Raw genomic sequence first — 19,455 nt, 5'->3', positions numbered from 1 at the left:
ACGCTGCTCTGGGATGCCTGCATTTGTCACCAGTGTGGTTGTGTTTGTCGCTCTGACACGAACGACACACTCAAGCTGATCCAACAAGTGTTCAGATAGGTGGAGGTCAGGCAGGCTATTCCATCCTTTCCACGCCCAAATTCTGGAGGTAGTATCTGATAAACCCCAGTTTTTGTGGGATGAGCGTTGTTATTGGAGGACAGAGTTTGGTCCCAGATGTGGAGATAAGGTGTTTCCACTGCTTGCAGAATCTTATCTCGATATGTCTCCGTATTGAGATTCCTGCCTTGTCTTTTAAGTGAAGGAGATGCCGCCCCACACCATCACACTGCCTCCACCAAAAGCTGTTACTGCTGTGCAGCAGTGGGTATAGCTCTCTCTGCATCGTCTTCACAGCGTGACCCCACATGTCAACTGCCGTAAACAGAATCTGGATTCGCCGCAGCCTGTCGCTGACATCCCTGTTATATGGAGCCTTTAATTGGGAGATGATAGGGCCTATGCAAATAATGCTGCGATGGTTTTGCTGTAGCCTGGTCTATCAGGCACCTGAGTGGCAGCACCTGTGCTACCAGAAACAAAAAGAGTCAGAATAAGCTGTTGGGTATCAGCAGTGAAGATTCAGCAAGTTTTTCAAACGTGCCCAACTCTGCCCTGCTGCTCAATCCACAAATGCATTTTCCTCAAACATGTGGCTCCACTAACAGAAACAAACAGGCCTTACAACATCGAAATAATCGACTGAACAAAAAGTCATATTACTTTTGGTGGCAGGATCAGGATCAAGTACGTAAGGCCTCAGTCACACAGGCCAACAGACAAGTCAGCGACCCCCTAATAACCCTCTGCTAAGGAAAAGGCGTTCGCGATAGCAGAATGCTGTGGTTGTAATTTGAATGGAAGAGATGGACTCGTGTAACACAATCCAGCTGCTGTCCAAGCTGAATGTCTGTGTATGTTCTCAGTTCCACTTCTGGGCTTCCAAGCTGGAGTGAAACTGTGAAAAGTGTGACACAAACCAGACCGCTTGCTTTTAAAGTAAAAGTCAATTCCAACACTAAGCTACACTTTTTACTTTGAAGGTAAATCTTCTCTATTTCCAGTTTTTGTTACAATTTCTACCACTGCTCAGCTACTAGTTAGTATTTGCAGAAAAACATGAAAAACTACAGGAATCTGCTAGCAACCAACACAGTGATGCATGGAGGCAGCATCCCAAGCACTGATGTTTGACAGAGCAAACATGTAAATGTCATCTGCAATGAATAGAATACATGACGTATATATTTATGTCCACAGGCATTAAAATGTTCAACATGACTCAACATACCTGTCAGCCAATTTAAAGTTCAAATGAGAAAAGCTGTAAATTAATTACATAATTTAAAAAATGGCTCAACAAAATGCAATAAAAATGTTCTACTTATCCAGATGTTGAACAATTTGCTGCTTAATTAAAAACTAAATAAATTTGTGTTTTTTTAAATAAATGTTATTTTCAGTCACAGCAGCAGGTTAATAACAAAACATTGAACATACAGTAGTTTGCTGTTCAGTATTTACAATACCCCAAAAGATAACAGAAATAGAGAAGGAAAACAAACAAACAACAAAAACAAACAAACAACAAACAAATATAAAAAAATGTATAAGGGACATTCAGTGTACAGTTAACTATGATAGTGATATAGAGATATGGCATCCGGTCATGAGGTGGTCATTTTAAATGTTTCCATGTACAGCAGGAATGGCTGCCGTGCCTTAAGAAATGTGGTGGTGGACCTGCCATCTCATCTTTTCTAAATGTAAAAACCTCATGAGCTCTGCCACTGTTCGTGTGTGGGAGGAGCTTCCTGCTTGTGTTGTTTGCTTTTCTAAACTGAAGTCTTTTGATATAAATCCCTGAAACCGATGTTAGAAATCTATTTGTAAAAGTAGTTGTTGGTTTCTTTTGCACTCTCCTTCAGTTTCCCCGTTTTGTACCGTTTTTATTACAAACTCTAATTTTACTTTTGGATTCTCCATTTAAGCTGCTTCAGCCTTCTGCAAGCCACACATGTTCACCACAGCTCCTCCACGCCATCACATCTCTGACGATGCCAGCTCTGCATATTCAGACATTTGCCTGCTGCTCATTCTTCCATCCATGTGAAGGGCAGGTAGTTCCCAGTATAAGTTAGTGCAGATCTTATTTTGACTAAAGTGGTCCTGATAGAACTCGTGTTGGTGGCGTGTGGTGACTCTTTTTGAATGGCATAAACACTTTTAAATAAATGGTAAATGTATTTATATAGCGCTTTACTAGTCCCTAAGGACCCCAAAGCGCTTTACACATCCAGTCATCCACCCATTCACACACTGGTGTGTAGCATTGCTACATTGTAGCACAGCCACTCTGGGCTGTAGCATTGCTACATGCTAGCACAGCCCAGAGTGGCTGTGCTAGCATGTAGCATTGCTACATTGTAGCACAGCCACTCTGGGCTGTGCTACAATGTAGCAATGCTACAGCCCAGAGTGGCTTTTGTAGCAATGCTACAAACCCTCTTTTTGAACCACCACTGACAGAGGCTGCCAGACACTGGCGCCACCGGGCCCTCTGACCACCACCAGTAGGCAACGGGTGAACTGTCTTGCCCAAGGACACAACGACCGAGACTGTCGGAGGCGGGGCTCGAACCGGCAACCTTCCGATTACAAGGCGAACTCCCAACTCTTGAGCCACGATCGCCAAACACTTTTGCCAGTTTAGGTAGGCAGTTCAATTGGTACTGCCTACAAATAGGGCACTAATAGAGTGGGGTCATCACTCTCCAATACAGCATGATACACTGAAGTATACTCAGGGACGGTGTCAGTGTGGTGGGTTGAGACACAACAGCAGTGCTGTAATTGAACCTTTCATGAGCTGTGGATTTGATTCAGTTGTTTAATGTAGAATAACACAACAGAGAGAGAGCAAGCAGACCAGGTGAGCGGAGATTTGGGTTGGAGCTGCAGAGGCAATCACACCCTCCCACCTCCATCTCCACGACAGAGTGCCCATGTGACTGCACGGCATTTGGAGCCACTTTGGGCCTTTCTCCCTGGAGAGCTTCTTAACGGTGTGATCTTTGATAGCTCTGTCACACACCATCAAAAACCTTCATCATTATTCACGCTGAAGAATTGGCAGCAATTCCTCAGAGCCTTCCTCTGCTCCTGCTACAGTGTAAGTTGTCTCTCTGGCATTAAGCACAAAAACAGGGCGCTCTATAGGTTTAGGAATCCAGTCGTGTTTGTTGAAAATGTAATGGAAACACTGCGAACGTACCACACTGTTGTTTCCCAGCTAAGCAGAGGGAAACAGATTAAACAAAGGCAAACAAGTGAAAGGCAGTGATCTGACTCGCACCGCATAGGCAGTGACATTCGTGGGTGTATGACTGAGAGACAGCCTAAGAAGTATATAAAACAGCACATCAGTCATCCACAGGTGGAGACGTGCAGGTGAAGTTCACAGTGTCAGGCAGCATGGTGCCGCCTCATTTGGCAGGATGCTGCACTGCACGAGCAGAGCTGCAGAAACACAGCTGACCTTGAGGCGGTATGAGACTCAGCAATGAGTAAAAGTGCAGGATGGAGGTCCGTTTTCTTCAGATATGTGGTGACTATTTTTAGCAAATCAAAATCTAATTCACACCCAGAGATTGTGAGCGTGTGATACCGAAGCAGAAACAGACACCGTGCTAAATATCTGCAGCAACAACTCAAACCTTTCAATAATGTCGGTGTTGTTCTGTTTCTCATTTTTACTGGAATATTTATGTTGGTTGTTTGGTTCCTCTGGCTTTGTTTTTATTGTCTTTGCATCGTCTCGTGGCCACCTCGCATCTGTCTGAGGTTGGCGTTGTGCCTGAACACAAAAATGAAATGTGAAGGATTCATTTTGATTTGTTTATTTATTTACAAAATGAGTAAAATCAGGAAAAGAAAAATGGGGAAATGAACCGTTTCACATCAGCTCACCAAAACTGGACAAGAAAAGATGAGAAAAACAGTCCACAGCCTCCACAGTCACAGATCCCAGTGCAGCAGAGCCCCTCTGGGATGTGGGTGAAGTGGACGTTTGGACAAGCAGCTGACAAATCAACAAGCGTGATGCTGTCATGTCAACGCAGAGCACAATCTCAGAGAAATGTTTGCACATTAAAGCAGCTCTGAACCCGCTACTACCAGGGTGTACTTAATAAAGTGGTCAATTAGTGCATGTCAGCAGGAATTAGCAGTGCCACGGCGTGCATCTGTGACACAAGACCGAGTGTGTACTTGTAAGCGCTCCAGCTAAACATATTTGCGTCTGCTGCTACTGACACTGTTACCGACCTCAGACATATCTGAAAAGGTTTGAAGTAATTTCATTGAAAACACTGACGAACTCGTGAAATGAGATATTCATCACCATGCATCACCACGGGTTAGGTCATCGCAGCCTGATCGCAGACATGTGATTGATTATGCAGCCTAACAAGTTGATTTTCATTCCACGTTATCAGTGAACTGAAACCACTAACTACCTAGCTGGAATGAAGAAGCACTACGCTGGTGATGCAAAACAGAAATATTTGGCTTCAGGAGGATATTTGTGTTTCATTTGTGGCTGTACGAGGCATCGGCAGACATGGAGAGGCAGGCTGAGACACGGGGGTCTACTGGGGAACGACAAGCTCTTTCTTTCCCCTCTGGCTGTAGCTGAGGTGGTAGAGCAGGTCGTCTACTGATCGGTAGGTTGGTGGTTCGATTCCTGGCTTCCCCTAGTCTACATGCCAAACATCCTTGGGCAAGATACTAACCCCAAGTTGCTCTCCGATGCATCCATCAGAGTGTGAATGTTACTTAGAAAAATGTGCTTGTGCGAATGGGTGAATGCACAAGTTGTGTAAAGCGCTTTGAGTGCTCAGAAGAGTAGAAAAGCGCTTTATAAGAACCAGTCCATTTACCTTTTAGCACATCTAGTGAGTTAAGTCATGTGAAAAGAGAAACATGTTCAATTCAATTCAATTTTATTTATATAGCGCCAAATCACAACAAAAGTCGCCTCAAGGCGCTTCATAGATACAGAGAAAAACCCAACAATCATATGACCCCCTATGAGCAGCACTTTGGCGACAGTGGGAAGGAAAAACTCCCTTTTAACAGGAAGAAACCTCCAGCAGAACCAGGCTCAGGGAGGGGCGGGGCCATCTGCTGCGATTGGTTGGTGAGAGAAGGAAGACAGGATAAAGACATGCTGTGGAAGAGAGACAGAGGTTAATAACAGATACGATTCAATACAGAGAGGTCTGTTAATACATAGTGAGTGAGAAAGGTGACTGGAAAGGAAAAACTCAATGCATCATGGGAATCCCCCGGCAGCCTACATCTATTGCAGCATAACTAAGGGAGGATTCAGGGTCACCTGGTCCAGCCCTAACTATATGCTTTAGCAAAAAGGAAAGTTTGAAGCCTAATCTTGAAAGTAGAGATAGTGTCTGTCTCCTGAATCCAAACTGGAAGCTGGTTCCACAGAAGAGGGGCCTGAAAACTGAAGGCTCTGCCTCCCATTCTACTTTTAAATACTCTAGGAACAACAAGTAGGCCTGCAGAGCGAGAGCGAAGTGCTCTAATAGGGTGATATGGTACTACAAGGTCATTAAGATAAGATGGGGCCTGATTATTTAAGACCTTGTATGTGAGGAGCAGGATTTTGAATTCAATTCTGAAGTAGTTGCAGAAGTAGTGCACATCTTTCTGGGAAGCACGACCCTTCCCAAGTTGGCCTAAGGGAGGTAAAACTCACACAGCTGGCACTATTGCATCTAAATGTGGCTACTCAAAGTGGACGCACAATTAGCCAATTAGCTCCTTGGAAAGTGCACCTTAGGGTTATGCTCATCGAAGCAGGCTGAAGACATCAGGCAGGTTTAGAACGGCCCACAGCAACACCAACGGCGTTGAGAGGGGGGCACAGAGCCATCATATGATTAGCTCCATCAACAGGTTTTTGATGTAGCCATGTGTACCCAATCCAGCTGATTTCAAAACAGCTATGTGATCATTTGCAGGAGGAAGTTCTACTGGAAAAGTTTCAATGAGGTTTCTGAATCCATCACGACCACCAAACCAGCAGCAGTGAAGACCAGCTTCTTCTCTGTGCTCATCCTGCCCAGCCTCAGTGTGGTGTTTGAGAGCACTGATCATGCTAACGAGGCCAAACTGTTGGTGGTAAACAAAATGCAGCGATTTGGACGGTCTCTATCCAGTTTGTGTGTCTTCATAAGAGTCTGTCCTTTATACATGATATTAGAAAACACTGTATTTTCATTGCTATGGAGATGATATCTGGTTATATTTATCTATACAGCCAGATGCCACGGTCAGTGAGTTAAATTACAGGCACACAGTCCTGGATGCTCCTTATTTTCATCTCCTAAATCCAGACAAAACTGAGAAACATGGTCTCTACCCAGACACTTCCTCTGCACGGCATCGCCTGTATATGAAATATAAAATCTTCAAGTATCTGAATATTTGCCTAAAACAAAACCCTGAATCGTTTTCGGGCGCTTCGCGAATGCTTGCGTGCCTCTTTACAGCCATGGTGTGGCAACATGTCACTAGATTTAAATACAAACTGACTTAAAGGACACCCTATAATTTCCTAAAACAAGAAAAGTTGCAGAACTTGAGATCATGTTTCAACATTTTGGAAAACATGTTTCGTTTTATGAAAAATGAGTTTAGAAGCTGAAACTGACGTTTAAAAGGGAAACAACTAAGCCTACGGTATACTTTGCCAATGAAAGTTGAGTTTATCTACAGCTGCCCCCAAAGCATAATGCAGTCTAAGTAATATACTGTACATGTATATGAATATCATACATAGGAACCAGATGTGAGCGCAATAGGATGTTGAGGCCTTGACCAAACCACAGCTTTAGTTAGAAACTGTCTGAAGATTGAAAATTCCTTTTCCCCTGCTGTCCATGCTAAAGCCCGTGAGGGTTCACCAGCAACACAACAGATATTAAGACTGACTCACCATGAGAAACACAAGAAGGGCGTCTTCACAGTTGCCGTATGCATGTGGCAGACCATGTCAGAAGTGTGCGGAGCCGTGCAGTGGTGGCTGAGTAAGTGATCAAAAGGGGAGGCAGTGCAGTGAACAGTCGGGAACAACGACTCTGGCTGCTGACCCATGAACACGGCTGGCACACAGGTGCTTTTTAGAGAGCCGCAGTCATTCGTGCAGCGACATTAAGGTCTCCCAGGGATTAAAATGACTCTGAACCCCTCACAGGTACACATATTTTGATGTTCCAACTTCTTAACTGCTTTTCTGATTCAGGCGTGTGGGAGGGCTGATGTCTATCCCAGCTGCCATAGGGTGGGCGGTGGGTAGACCCTGACCAGGTCACCAGTCTACCTAACAGGACCGAGCGTTTCTGTCTTATGTCCTCATACGACTCAGTTTTTACCACCAAGCCATACGACACCTGAACCACAACACTTAAACACACACAGTCCACAGGACGCACTCAGAAGCTGCAGCTTCACAAGTACTCTGTTTAATCTGCACTGGTCACTTCACTTTATTGTCATTGATATTTATATTTAAAAGTGCAATACTGTGATTTTCTGCTGCTCATTCCTGTGCAATATCCCGTCTGCCCTCCGTCATATTTCTCTTCAAGATTTTCTTATTTAATCACTAGTGTACACATATTTATATTTATAGATACATATATATTTACTCATCTGTCTCTCTAATATTTTGCTCCTTACTATTTTTCTATTTTTTTATTATATTTTATTATATTTTCTCCTACTGTATCATGCTGCTGAGTGACTGCTGCTCGTCAAACACATTTCATTGCAATGTTGACCCTGTGCTAACTTGCGTATGACAAATAAAAACTGAAACTGAAAACGACTCGCAAAACATCTGCACCGTTAGCTTCAGTGTGAAGACAAACTGTGGTCCACTGGTAGAAAATAACTTTGTGTATTTGGTACTTGCATGGCAAATGAAAGCAACAAACATTACTTATATCGTGCGATTGTGGCTCAAGAGTTGGGAGTTCGCCTTGTAACCGGAAGGTTGCCGGTTCGAGCCCCGGCTTGGACAGTCTTGGTCGTTGTGTCCTTGGGCAAGACATTTGCCTAGTAAAGAGCATCACTGATGCCAGAATAGCTGTGTTCATCAGCGTGATAAGTTATTCCTTGTTCCTGGGATCTGCAGTGTTTTCAGGATTGTGCCTCTACTCTTTCTATAAGGACTGTGATCCATGGACAGCTGGAAAAGTTTCTTTTTCTGATCAGCTGCTGCCATATTTGGTCATGGATATCCTGAAAGGCTACCCTGGCCTGCCAGGACTCTTTCTTGCAGACTCTTTCTTGCAGCAGGACTAGTAAAGCGCTATATAAATACAGGCCATTTACCATTTACCATATCGTATGGATTGTGGAAAGCTTGCTAATAGGCGCTAGCTCAGATTATTTCTAACCCTAGCTAGTGATTACTAAAACTACCTGAGCCTTTGGCACTATGGTGAAACTGAGGTAGCTATTTTCATTTGATGTTTCTTTAAATTGATTCAAATATAGAAAGAAAATGCTGCTGTGCTTCAATAATGTAGCAAAACATCACAGTTTCAAACCGTAGCTGCTAATGCATGTAAAACGTGCCGTTTTTGACTTTTTATACATTTTCTGTGGATGTTGGAACTGAAGCTGGACGAATAAGGACCATGAGAGGAACGTCTTATCCTTGTAAGCACAAATGATCATACTAACTAGATCATACCCAGAAGATCTTGTTCTAAATCAGAGAGACTTTAAACCCGTTACTCTCTCAAAGCAAATACAGCACATGGATATTCTGTAGTTTCTTTACCAATTCAAAAAAAAAGACATTTTACAAACGCTTGACAGTTGAAATGGTGACATTGTTTTTATTCTCATAAAGCAATCAATGCAGCGTATATATGATTTTTTCTATAAATATAAAGGTTCTCTTCATAGCAAATGCAAAGGAAATGACTTCAAAGCAGTGACTATTGTAGAGCCGTCAACACAATAAAAGGATTATTATGAATCGGAAGCACTGTGTGGAAGAGCGTTTGACAAGAACACACAGTCATGAAATGTGTGTGTGTGTGTGAGAGAGCTGCACCGACAGCAGCCGCTCTGCATTTCAGCACAAGGCTTCCTTTCTCCTGCGGTGGAAGACATGCAAGCTGCTGGCTGCTCTTCAGTCCCACAGTGCAGCTATGTTCACGGGGATCAGGTTACTCTCAGATGAACCCGAGCCCCCTTTCAACAGTTTCTGACATGTTCGAGCTCCAGGTACAGAACGTGAAAAAACTCTTCCAAAAATGTATGATATGTGCGTTACAAACAGCCGCTCTGACTGCAGACGTTTACAGCACCACGTTGGAGTCTGGACACCCTGAACCTCCTGCACAAACAATCCTTTACTTCGTCAAATATAATAAAAATGTTCAAATCTGTCTGTGAATCAGAACGAGGAGTTTTGTAAACATAGAAGCCGATTCAAATCTAAATGTACTTTGTAGTACTTGAGACTCATTTTGTTTCCTCATTTAGACACTTTGATAAAGGGGAGAATTATTATTATTATGAAACACGACACTGAATCCATGTTTCACTTTATACCGTCCACTAAAAACGATCTCGTACTACTGACGAGTATTCAAGCTACTTATGACCTAAAAGATCTAAACATGTCTTTACTTTCATTTTTGTTCACCTGCAGATTCTCTTTGAAATACTCATTTAAACCTGTAACTGCATAAAGTTAAAGGATCGAATCTCCAAATTCTCTAAATGGAATTTTCAGTTTTGACTTGAATCTTTTGTTTTTGTAACAAATTCCAGCACAATCACACATTTTTGATGTAAAACAAAACAAACAGGAATCATTTTCTGTTGTGTAACAAACTATAAAGGCTCAAAGGTGTCCGAAGATTTGACACAATGCTAAATGTCGGAAACACACACACACACACACACACACACACACACACATTTCATTTTCTCTTTAAAAACTGCATTTCTCAAAATAGATCTTTATTAAACAGACACATTACTGTGCAGTGAAGGAACACACCAGCAGTTCTGCATGTTGTACATCTACATAGAGCTGTTGGTTAGATTGTTACTGTGCGTCTGTGTGAGTCTGTTCACTTTGGTCAAAGTTGTGTTGCTGTTGCATCAAATTACAAGGGCCAGTCTGCGTCATAGCAACCATGGCAGAAAAACATAACAGTGCTGGGCGCTACACTGTTCAGAATGTCACTAAGTAACTAATCACTAATTCAGTCAACTGAACTAATTTGTTACTAATTTGTAATTCAGAATTCCACACAGACCAACAGCATGCTGGGATACGCTAGCAGGTTAGCATAAGAGCGTGGAGGTGCTGTGTGTACGGTCAGGAGCAGCTGAGACGAGCGAGGATGAGGAAAAGAACAAAAAACAGCGAAGATGACCAAGAGAGGATCTGCTGTTCCTCTGGTCTCTTTGTGGGCGGGGCCGCTCCACACAGTGACATGGATAATGTGCGACTTGAGGTAAGTGTGTTTTTCCTGATGGCTGAATCATTTCCCCCACAAAGCTCGGAGATTAAGTCCAAACAGATTTCTTAAAGCTCACGACCCACAACATGTTGATTTTGTTACAAACAGGGACGAAAAAATAAGTGGAAACACACGTCACGTAAACTTCCTGCTCTGCTTTAAGGACTCGCTGTGAGAGAGCGCAGGACAACATCGATTGTTGTGTGTGTGTTTAGGGTTTTACACTCCTGACAGAGCGAGCTGCTTCTACATGAAGACCCACCGAGACGACCCTGAAACTGAATCTCACCGTCACGCCGCCCAGCACCACACGCAAAAACACCAAACAGGAATCCGGTCAGGTCAGAATTACAAAAGCAGATCGTGATCATTAAACAGAAACATGTTTTCAGGAAAACGTGAGAAATTCATCTCGTTTCGCCTGACAGCTTTGTCACATACATGCAAAACCACTTGTGTGTTCCTTTACATTTGCATGACTACCTGTGCTTTATTTAGAAAAGGAATGTCAGGGCCTGAGCTACAGGCCACAACCATCTGCCACAGTGACAACCGTGCACACCGCTTCTTGTTCCCAGGACTGCTGACACGTCCCTGCAGAGCCACCGCTCGCTCCACTGTACAACAGACACACTACAGCTGGTTAATCGGGGGGAGAGGGAGCCACGAGGAAGCACTTGGGTTTCACGAGACTCTGCTTAGAATAGACCTGGGGCTCACAGGCAGTTCACCGATCACACACACACACACACACACACACACACACACACACACACACACCATGGGAAGTACTCCTAGAAGGTGGCTGCAGTAAGACAAGTCATGAGATCTCAGGGTTGTTGATGATCGGCTGGCTCTTTGTGATGATTAAGTAAAACTCCATCAAGTCCAACGTATGAAAAAAGTGTTTCAAAAAAATCTTTTTTAAAATCTTTAAATACAAATATATACTTACAAAAATCTCACAAATGCATATGTACATTAAAAAAACAGAGCGTCTCCTGTGAGTCCAAGAAAATGAATAAAAAGAAGGATTATCATTCAGTTTGTCACAAAGCAGTCAGCGTGAGGAGCCACGCTACACTGTGGTCTCGCCCTGTTTACTGTTGGCCAGTCTCGTGTAAAACCTCCTCCAGGAGTTAAGGGTCTTTCCCGACCAGATCCAGAAGCCAGACGTGATGCCAACAATGAGCGTCATGAGATACTTGATCATGAAGACGGTGAAGTCCGGGCTCATGTTGGGGTGGCTGTGGGCCGGACACGGCACGGCGTACGTCTTGCACGTCTGGCTGATCCACGTCCTCTCCCACTGCTCTCTGAAGGCCTGCTCGTAGAAGTAGCAGGCGATGACGATGGTGGCCGGCACGGTGTAGAGCACGCTGAAGATGCCTATCCGCACCATCAGTTTCTCCAGCTTCTCCGTCTTGGTGCCGTCGTGCTTCATGATGGTTCGGATTCGAAACAGCGACACGAATCCGGCCAAAAGGAAGGACGTGCCGATAAACAGGTAAACGAAGAGGGGCGCCAGAACAAAGCCGCGCAGGGCGTCCACGCTGTTGATGCCCACAAAGCAAACCCCGCTCAACACGTCTCCATCCACCTGACCTACTGCCAGGATGGTGATGGTTTTGATGGCGGGAACGGCCCAGGCCGCCAGGTGGAAATACTGAGAGTTGGCCTCGATGGCTTCGTGGCCCCACTTCATGCCTGCTGCCAGGAACCAGGTGAGAGCCAGGATGACCCACCAGATCGAGCTGGCCATGCTGAAGAAGTACAGCATCATGAAGAGGATGGTGCAGCCCTCCTTCTTGGTGCCCTGCACCACAGTCTTTATGTCGTTGTCAAACTTGTCATTGCAAACCACCTTGTCCTCCAGTAAAAATCCAGCAATGTAGGCGATGGAGACCATGGTGTAGCAGCCAGAAAGGAAGACGATGGGTCGCTCTGGGTAGCTGAAGCGCTTCATGTCCACCAGGTAGGTGAGCACGGTGAATAAAGTGGAAGCACAACACAGCACTGACCATATGCCGATCCATATGCGGGCGAATTTGAGCTCCTCCTCGCTGAAGTACATCATCCCGTGGGATCTCTTCGGCTCGCACGGCGCGGCGCAGTTCTCCTGCCCGAGGAAGCGGTAGTTCAGGTAGGGAGGCACCCTGAGCGAGGCCGGGCATCTGAACTGGCCGTTCCCCGGGTCAGTAGGTGGCCGCTCGGTGGAGTAGGGCCCGGGCTGGGGCTCCGTGTGGTCCGACATGTTCTGGCCGACGCACAGCTCCCCCGCGCCGTGGACCGGAAAGCTATCGCACGCGAGGCTGTCGGGCCACTGGAAGCCGAACTTGTTCATGAGCGCCTCGCAGCCCTGCCGCGCGCGCTCGCACAGAGAGCGGCACGGGGGCAGCGCCTTCTCCAGCACCGTGCACACGGGCGCATACATGGAGCACAGGAAGAACTTTAAATCCGGGGAGCACTGCACTTTCACCAGCGGGTAGAACTGGTGGACCTCCAGCCCCGCGTCCTCCTGGTTGGTGTGGCCCAGCAGGTTCGGCATGATAGTCTCATTGTAGGCGATGTCCGTGCACAGGGGGATGGAAATGGGCTGACAGAATCCGTGCTCCGGTATAGACAATCCGCGGTCACTGCCGCCGTATTGGCCGTTGACTCGGAAAATTCCCAGGTTCAGGAACAGGATAAGAAACAGAAAAAGCAAAGCCGAGCGGAGAAGTCTGTTGTAAGCCATGTTGAGGAATGCAGACGCTGCCGTACTTTCTGCGTGTTGCTTAACTAACTTGCGTTACCTCAGCAGGCAGCAGGCTACTTCCCTGAACGCTCTTTGTTGGCGTTTCTCGGAGAGGTGAGCGCCGCTTCTCGCCGCGGGATTCTAGCTGTCCGTCCTCCGTCTCGTCGCCGCGCCGAGCTAGCAGCGCAGTGCGTTAGAACATCCACGCTCGTGAATCGCAAACTCGGACGTCCTCGGCTGAAATCCAGCCCAAAACCAAGCCCGAACTCTAATCCTCCAGGACAAGGACAGCTCCGGTGTTCAGCGTGCCCGACACAGCGTCAGTCTGCCGTTCAAACCTGTTCTGCGATCCCTCACTCTAATGCCGCTGCAGCCAAGCTAACCTCCAGTCATTATTACTTCCGCGATAAACTTTCACAATAAAAGCATTTAATACAACTGTAGCTTGAGCAGCTTTGTGAGCTTAAAAACTAATATGCAGACTATTTTACTCTGGATGGGAAATATTTCATTATCTTGACTTTATCCCCCTTTGGTTCTGATTTTGTATTTCAAGTTTCAAGTTTTATTGTCATATGCAAGTTAGCACAGGGTCAACATTGCATTGTGTATAACATAATACATAATTACATAATTACATTTTATCATTTTTTTGAATATGCTGCCTTCTCTATAAAGTCATTCAAAATGAAACGGTTAAGTTATGATAATTTAATTAAAGATTACATTCATTTCAATCATTTTAGAGAGCAGATTAAACGCACAGTAAAAGTACCAAATAAAAGGAATGTTATACACATAGAGGTCAAAGTACTGTATATTTTAATAGATGCAAAAAAAAAAAGACAAAGACGTAGCGCTGAACTCTGGTTCTACTTTGGCACACATACCTTTGTACTGACGCACTTCCTGTCTACATCCGTGTCACCTTCAATAGCTTTATACCCCTCTCTCTCTCTCTCTCTCTCTCTCTCTGTAGGATCTAAGAGATGGAGGTTAGGGAGGGTCTGCATTTTTCCTCATGTTTGCATAAATTGCAGGGGTTCATTTCGGAACAGCGCTGCACACATTAAAAGACCGAATCAGGTGTCCTTCTGAGTGTTGGCTCCCTTCCTCGTTACTTTGTTTGCTTGTAGTCTCTCTTTATTTACCACAAACTTAGCAGTTTGTAGTAAATTTCTTCCAAAGCACTTGCTCACAGGGGCTCTTAACCTGATCAAGCCTGACTGTCCCTTCCTCTGTATCAGTGGTTGTATAGGTCACAACAAATTGTAGTGTTTTGTGTTTGTTTGTTTTAGAGCGATTACAAACAGCTGACAAAGACATCTAATACAGATGTTTACCTCAGGAGCCCAAAAAAGAGTAAAACTAGAGACTGAATGCTGGACTTTGATTCCTCAGAGTGAGCTTGATTCCTGATGTTGTTTAAGAACTACTGGATTAAAACAGAGAAGAAGAAGAAAGTCTATTTTCTTCCTAAACCAAAGGTGATTTTACTCTATGTCCATGTTGTCTCTACTGCCCTCTAATATGAAAAGCATTAATTCATGCATTCATTTTTCTACTCGACTTTCCCCCCTGATGCACCTGATGTATTACACATATCTAAATATGTTGTCTTTGCTCCTGTAAAACTAAAACACTTCCCTTTTCTGTAGGGTTAATGGAATAAGTTGGACTCTTCTGCCCTGAAATCGAGCGTGCAGCATTGTTGTTCCACATGCAGACAGTTTGTAGTCACAGACATAACTTCTGATAATCAGCATTTACCCAAAGAATTTGATTATTACTGAACAAGAGGGAGGAATTAGCTCAAGGTGGAAAAATACGCAGACAAAATGAGAGAAAGGTTTCCCGTCTGGCACTGCAGCCTGTTAGCAGCAGGAGAGGAGCGAGCACTGTAACATGCACACTGACACAGGAATGCTAGATTTTCTTGCTTGGGCTGCACTGAGAGTGCGATGAGAGCTTCACCCAGACTTGTGTTACCAGATGTTCTGCTTGTCTTTTATTTTAAAGCTCTGTCTGTAGCAGTATCACTAAAGTCTAAATCAGAAATGTTGAAAACTATCCAGTGATGAAGTCTAGAGAAATAATATATCAATATTAATATGTTTTTGGATGTTTATACATTATATGTGCTGTAGACTAGAGAGACACAGGCAGTTGCTATTACATGGAAATCTGCAATGAAATGAAATCTATCCTGGGGGATTTATTTAACTTTAACTAAAGCGTCCACCATTGCAATGTAATTAGCTTTGCATCTTAAGTTAAAGAGGTGCTCTAGCACTGCACTCGTGCACAGAGCCAAAGTGGAACACGATCGTCTGGGTTCTGTTCAAACCTCATTCAAAATCCCAGAGACATTTGTAACTAAGCTCATAACTACAAATCCAGCTGTGCTATTAAGTCCCAGATTCCCAGTTGTAATTATGGATCAGATGATAGTGCACACACTGTTTTCAAGATAGAAACTGGTCATTACAGTAATTCTGCAGCGTTGACCTGCAAATGCTTTGGGTTTGTGGGAAATGGTGTTTGCTGAGAGCAGCTAAAAAAGGTCATTAACTATACTCTAATAATTGTGCACGCACAGGCTTTATTTTCTCTCTCTGTACAACATATACTTTACAGTACTGAGTGTAATCAGAAGAGGAGCACACACACACGGTCCTCTGTTCCTCCTTTGAACATCTAAATTCAGAATTTTGGTTATTAACTACATATATGGAATAAGACTCGTACTGTTTTAGGAAGGTAATGTTGAGTAATAAGATTTTTATCTATTCAATTCCATTTTATTTTATTTATACAGCACCAAACCACAACAACAGTCACCTCAAGGCGCTTTATACTGTAAGGTCGACCCTACAATAATACATACAGAGAAAAACCCAACAATCATATGACCCCCTGTGAGCAATAGGGGAAAAATGGATACTGTGTAGTATGGTGATATTTTGTTTCTAATAATGTATGGATACAGGGACAGCAGAAATCGATACTTTGTTACAAAAAGGTTTTTGTGCTCTGACTTCAGAGCATGTTGATCCTTTTTCTGAGCAAGAATCCTGACATTCCTTCACTGTCCAAATGTGTTTAATAAACATGACAGTTTACTTATTTTAATTTAAGACATGTTTTATTTTAATTAAGTTTAAAACTTTTTTATTTAATGTAAAATTATATTTTGTTTTAATTTACTTTCAAATTCTTCAGTTGCTGAAGGGGCTGCATAGTTTTCATAAACTGCATAGTTCAGAATAGCTGTAATTGTACCAGATGGTTGTTCAGTTAAGTTGGACTAGACTGTAATACAAACCGTTCAGTTTGTCAACAATCAAACTGAAATGAGAGAAAGACTGAGTGTGAGACTTTGATATTAGAGAAAATGAATATTGATAAAGTTTACCTTTATGTACAGAATCTGAATATCGCAAAATATTTTTAAAAATTGCAATAATGTCGTATCGTGGGATGTATGGTGATTCCCACTTCTAATGAGCAAGCACTTTGGCGACAGTGGGAAGGAAAAACTCCCTTTTAACAGGAAGAAACCTCTGACAGGCTCAGGGAGGGGCATCGATAGATACTAATCTGTGCAGTTGCCTTGTGACTGAAAACGGTTGCCCATTGGCTGGTTGCATACCAGACCTCTGGGAGACAGGTTGGTTGAAGCAACTAGCAAAAAAAACCTTCAAAACTTGGACAACCACCAGTTTTTCCGAGTCACAAGGAAGTTCTTGTTTTTAGCTCTCTAAATGCTTTGCAGACTTTGTTGTTTCGTTGAACTTGATGTGAACTTTATATCTGCTTTGCTGCTGGTTCTTCAGTATTTCTGGGACATTATAATGTTAGCCTAAGTGTCACTTTTCTGTGTGGCCAAAAGGTCAAAAGACTCTAAAGAGACACAGCACCAGGCTGTGTTTAAGTATGCAGAAACACCACGTGTCAACCTTTCTGTGTAAACGTAAGAACAAATGATATGTGACCCACAGACGCATCTGAAGCATTAATAAATTTTTATTTCAGGTAAAACATTAAACAACATTTACAGAAGGACATTACATCTTCCATAATAACATTACATACAGGTCGTAACAAATAATGCAACAGCTACTCTACTGTATACTATAATATTTCACTGGATGAAGTGACTCACACTTCTGTTTTCCAAACCACTTGTGAAAATGACGTATTTTCAGTGCAGCATACAAAAAGAAAAATCCAAACGTGAAGAGAAGCTTTACAGAAAAAAGTTGCAAACACAGACTCATCGTTGAGCGCGGCGAGGATGCACGTTGGCTCCAGACTATATGTTTTTCCTATTCGCACCACTTCTGCCCACACCACGAAGAATGTCAAAAATAGATGCCTTATATTTATACTCATCATATATGTACAGTCATATATGACGTCTCTGTAACAGCATTAAGGGGACACTCGTAACCCTGTATACAAACATAGTGGAAGTGTCACTTTTTCACGTTATCAATCTCTCGTTCTTCTCTGTCACAGTGCTAAATGTGCAATTCCGACTAGTCGTTCCTTCACTGGGCTTTATGTGAACGATATGAAGCACATTCAAGTTAAAACAGAGCTCGAACTCTGCCTGCACAGGACTCAAAAATATACGTTTTTTACAAGACTCCAGGCTCTCGAGCCTAAAAGAAGAGCATTGGGGCGTGGGGGTTGGGCTGAATGAATGAGCCACACTGAAAGTGTGCACACAAGGAGAAACATAGCAAAAATAATTATTCAGCTGCTAATACTGCCTGCAATCCCTTAAAGCCAAGCGAGGCTGGGCAATCTTAGCACAGCTCGATGGTATTAACCCTCTTCTGTCACGCTGCTTTGCTGGCATTACCCACCGCCTTGCCTCCCCTTTTTTCGTGCCGCACAATCACAGCCCGGGGATGACACTGAAAAGCCGCGAGATAACTCAGAGTACTTCCACGAGTTCTCCCCTATCTGCAATAAAAGTTAAAACCAAGGGACAATATTTACATTTGTGAGGAAGGCTGGTTTGCACAAAGCAAGGATATATATATATATTTATATTCATATATTAATCATTAAGGGCAAAGCCAGTTCCAAACCAGGGGTGCACAGCCGTACGTACTGTAATAACTGAAGTAGCCAACTGGAAAAGCTTCATGCTAGCTACAGCTGAGCTTTGGTTCACCACATGGTTGGCATAAAGAAGAGGGATTATTAAATTATGTAAGCACTGTATGGAAGAAAGACAGTCTGCAAAATCAGCCAACAGAGCGCACGTAGGGGTTGCAGGGTTTCTAGATGCCAGGTCTAGATGGCTGTGAAGAAATAATCTGGCAGGCAAGACGTCTCTATTATGTGTGTTTGAGAGGCTGTGGAGTCACATTAGAAGCATCCATGGTTTCCATTCGTCCATGGCTTCAGATTTTTGGCTAATCAACAGTGCAGGGCCAATATTATTGTTTCAGTCGTTTCAAACGGACTGGTAAAGAGGAAGCCGTAGTATCGGTAGCACTTCATGTCATCACCGCACATCTAAGCTGAAATATTCAGATATTTGCACACAAAACGACAAAAGAAAGACAAAAACCCAGCAGAAGATCTTTGCAGATGACAGCATACAGCTCACCTTCATCGCTGTGTCATAAAATGCTCCAAAGCACGGGCACACAGTCTGCTTCAGAGCACATGTTGGTGTTATAGGGACTGATCAGTTAATCACCACCTCCTACTATGTGTATCTACTCTACACACACACACACACACTACAAATCAGTCATTCAATTTTTCAGAGAAAAGAAATTCCAGATCTGTAACGTAGAAGCTTAAAAATAACTCAGCGACACAGATCGTCTGTGTGAATATTGCAGATTCTTTGTTAGTAACAGTATAAGTGAAAAGGAGGATTGTCGAGGGCAGGATCAGATAACAGGCCACGCTGCCTGCGCCGTTTCTACATTAGCTCATATACATGGATGGAAGCACCAGTGCTTTGCTATTGCCCATGTTTAACACACTCACACACACTAGCACACACATGCATTTCCATTAACCAGCTGTTGTTAAACACAGCGTTGCGTCTACGCGCACACTGGTTGG

General features: G+C 43.6%; 1 protein-coding gene and 1 long non-coding RNA gene across 2 annotated transcripts in view; one reads left to right on the top strand and one right to left on the bottom strand.

Moving 5' to 3' along the window:
* The window catches only part of fzd1 (frizzled class receptor 1), a 192,914-nt gene extending 179,105 nt beyond the window's left edge, over nucleotides 1-13,809 (bottom strand). Inside the window, exon 1 of the mRNA XM_085176712.1 lies at nucleotides 5,023-13,809. Within this exon, the coding sequence (XP_085032838.1) occupies nucleotides 11,698-13,356 (1,659 nt within the window). The 5' untranslated portion in view covers nucleotides 13,357-13,809 and the 3' untranslated portion in view covers nucleotides 5,023-11,697. The remainder of the gene's footprint in view (nucleotides 1-5,022) is intronic.
* The window catches only part of LOC146507558 (uncharacterized), a 401,529-nt gene that overhangs the window by 280,967 nt on the left and 101,107 nt on the right, over nucleotides 1-19,455 (top strand). The window lies entirely within an intron of this gene.

This window comes from Neolamprologus multifasciatus, chromosome 11 (assembly GCF_963576455.1).
Source record: "Neolamprologus multifasciatus chromosome 11, fNeoMul1.2, whole genome shotgun sequence".
Taxonomy (NCBI): domain Eukaryota; kingdom Metazoa; phylum Chordata; class Actinopteri; order Cichliformes; family Cichlidae; genus Neolamprologus; species Neolamprologus multifasciatus.
Note: the sequence above shows the minus strand (reverse complement) of the source record. Positions and strands in the feature narration are given on the sequence as shown.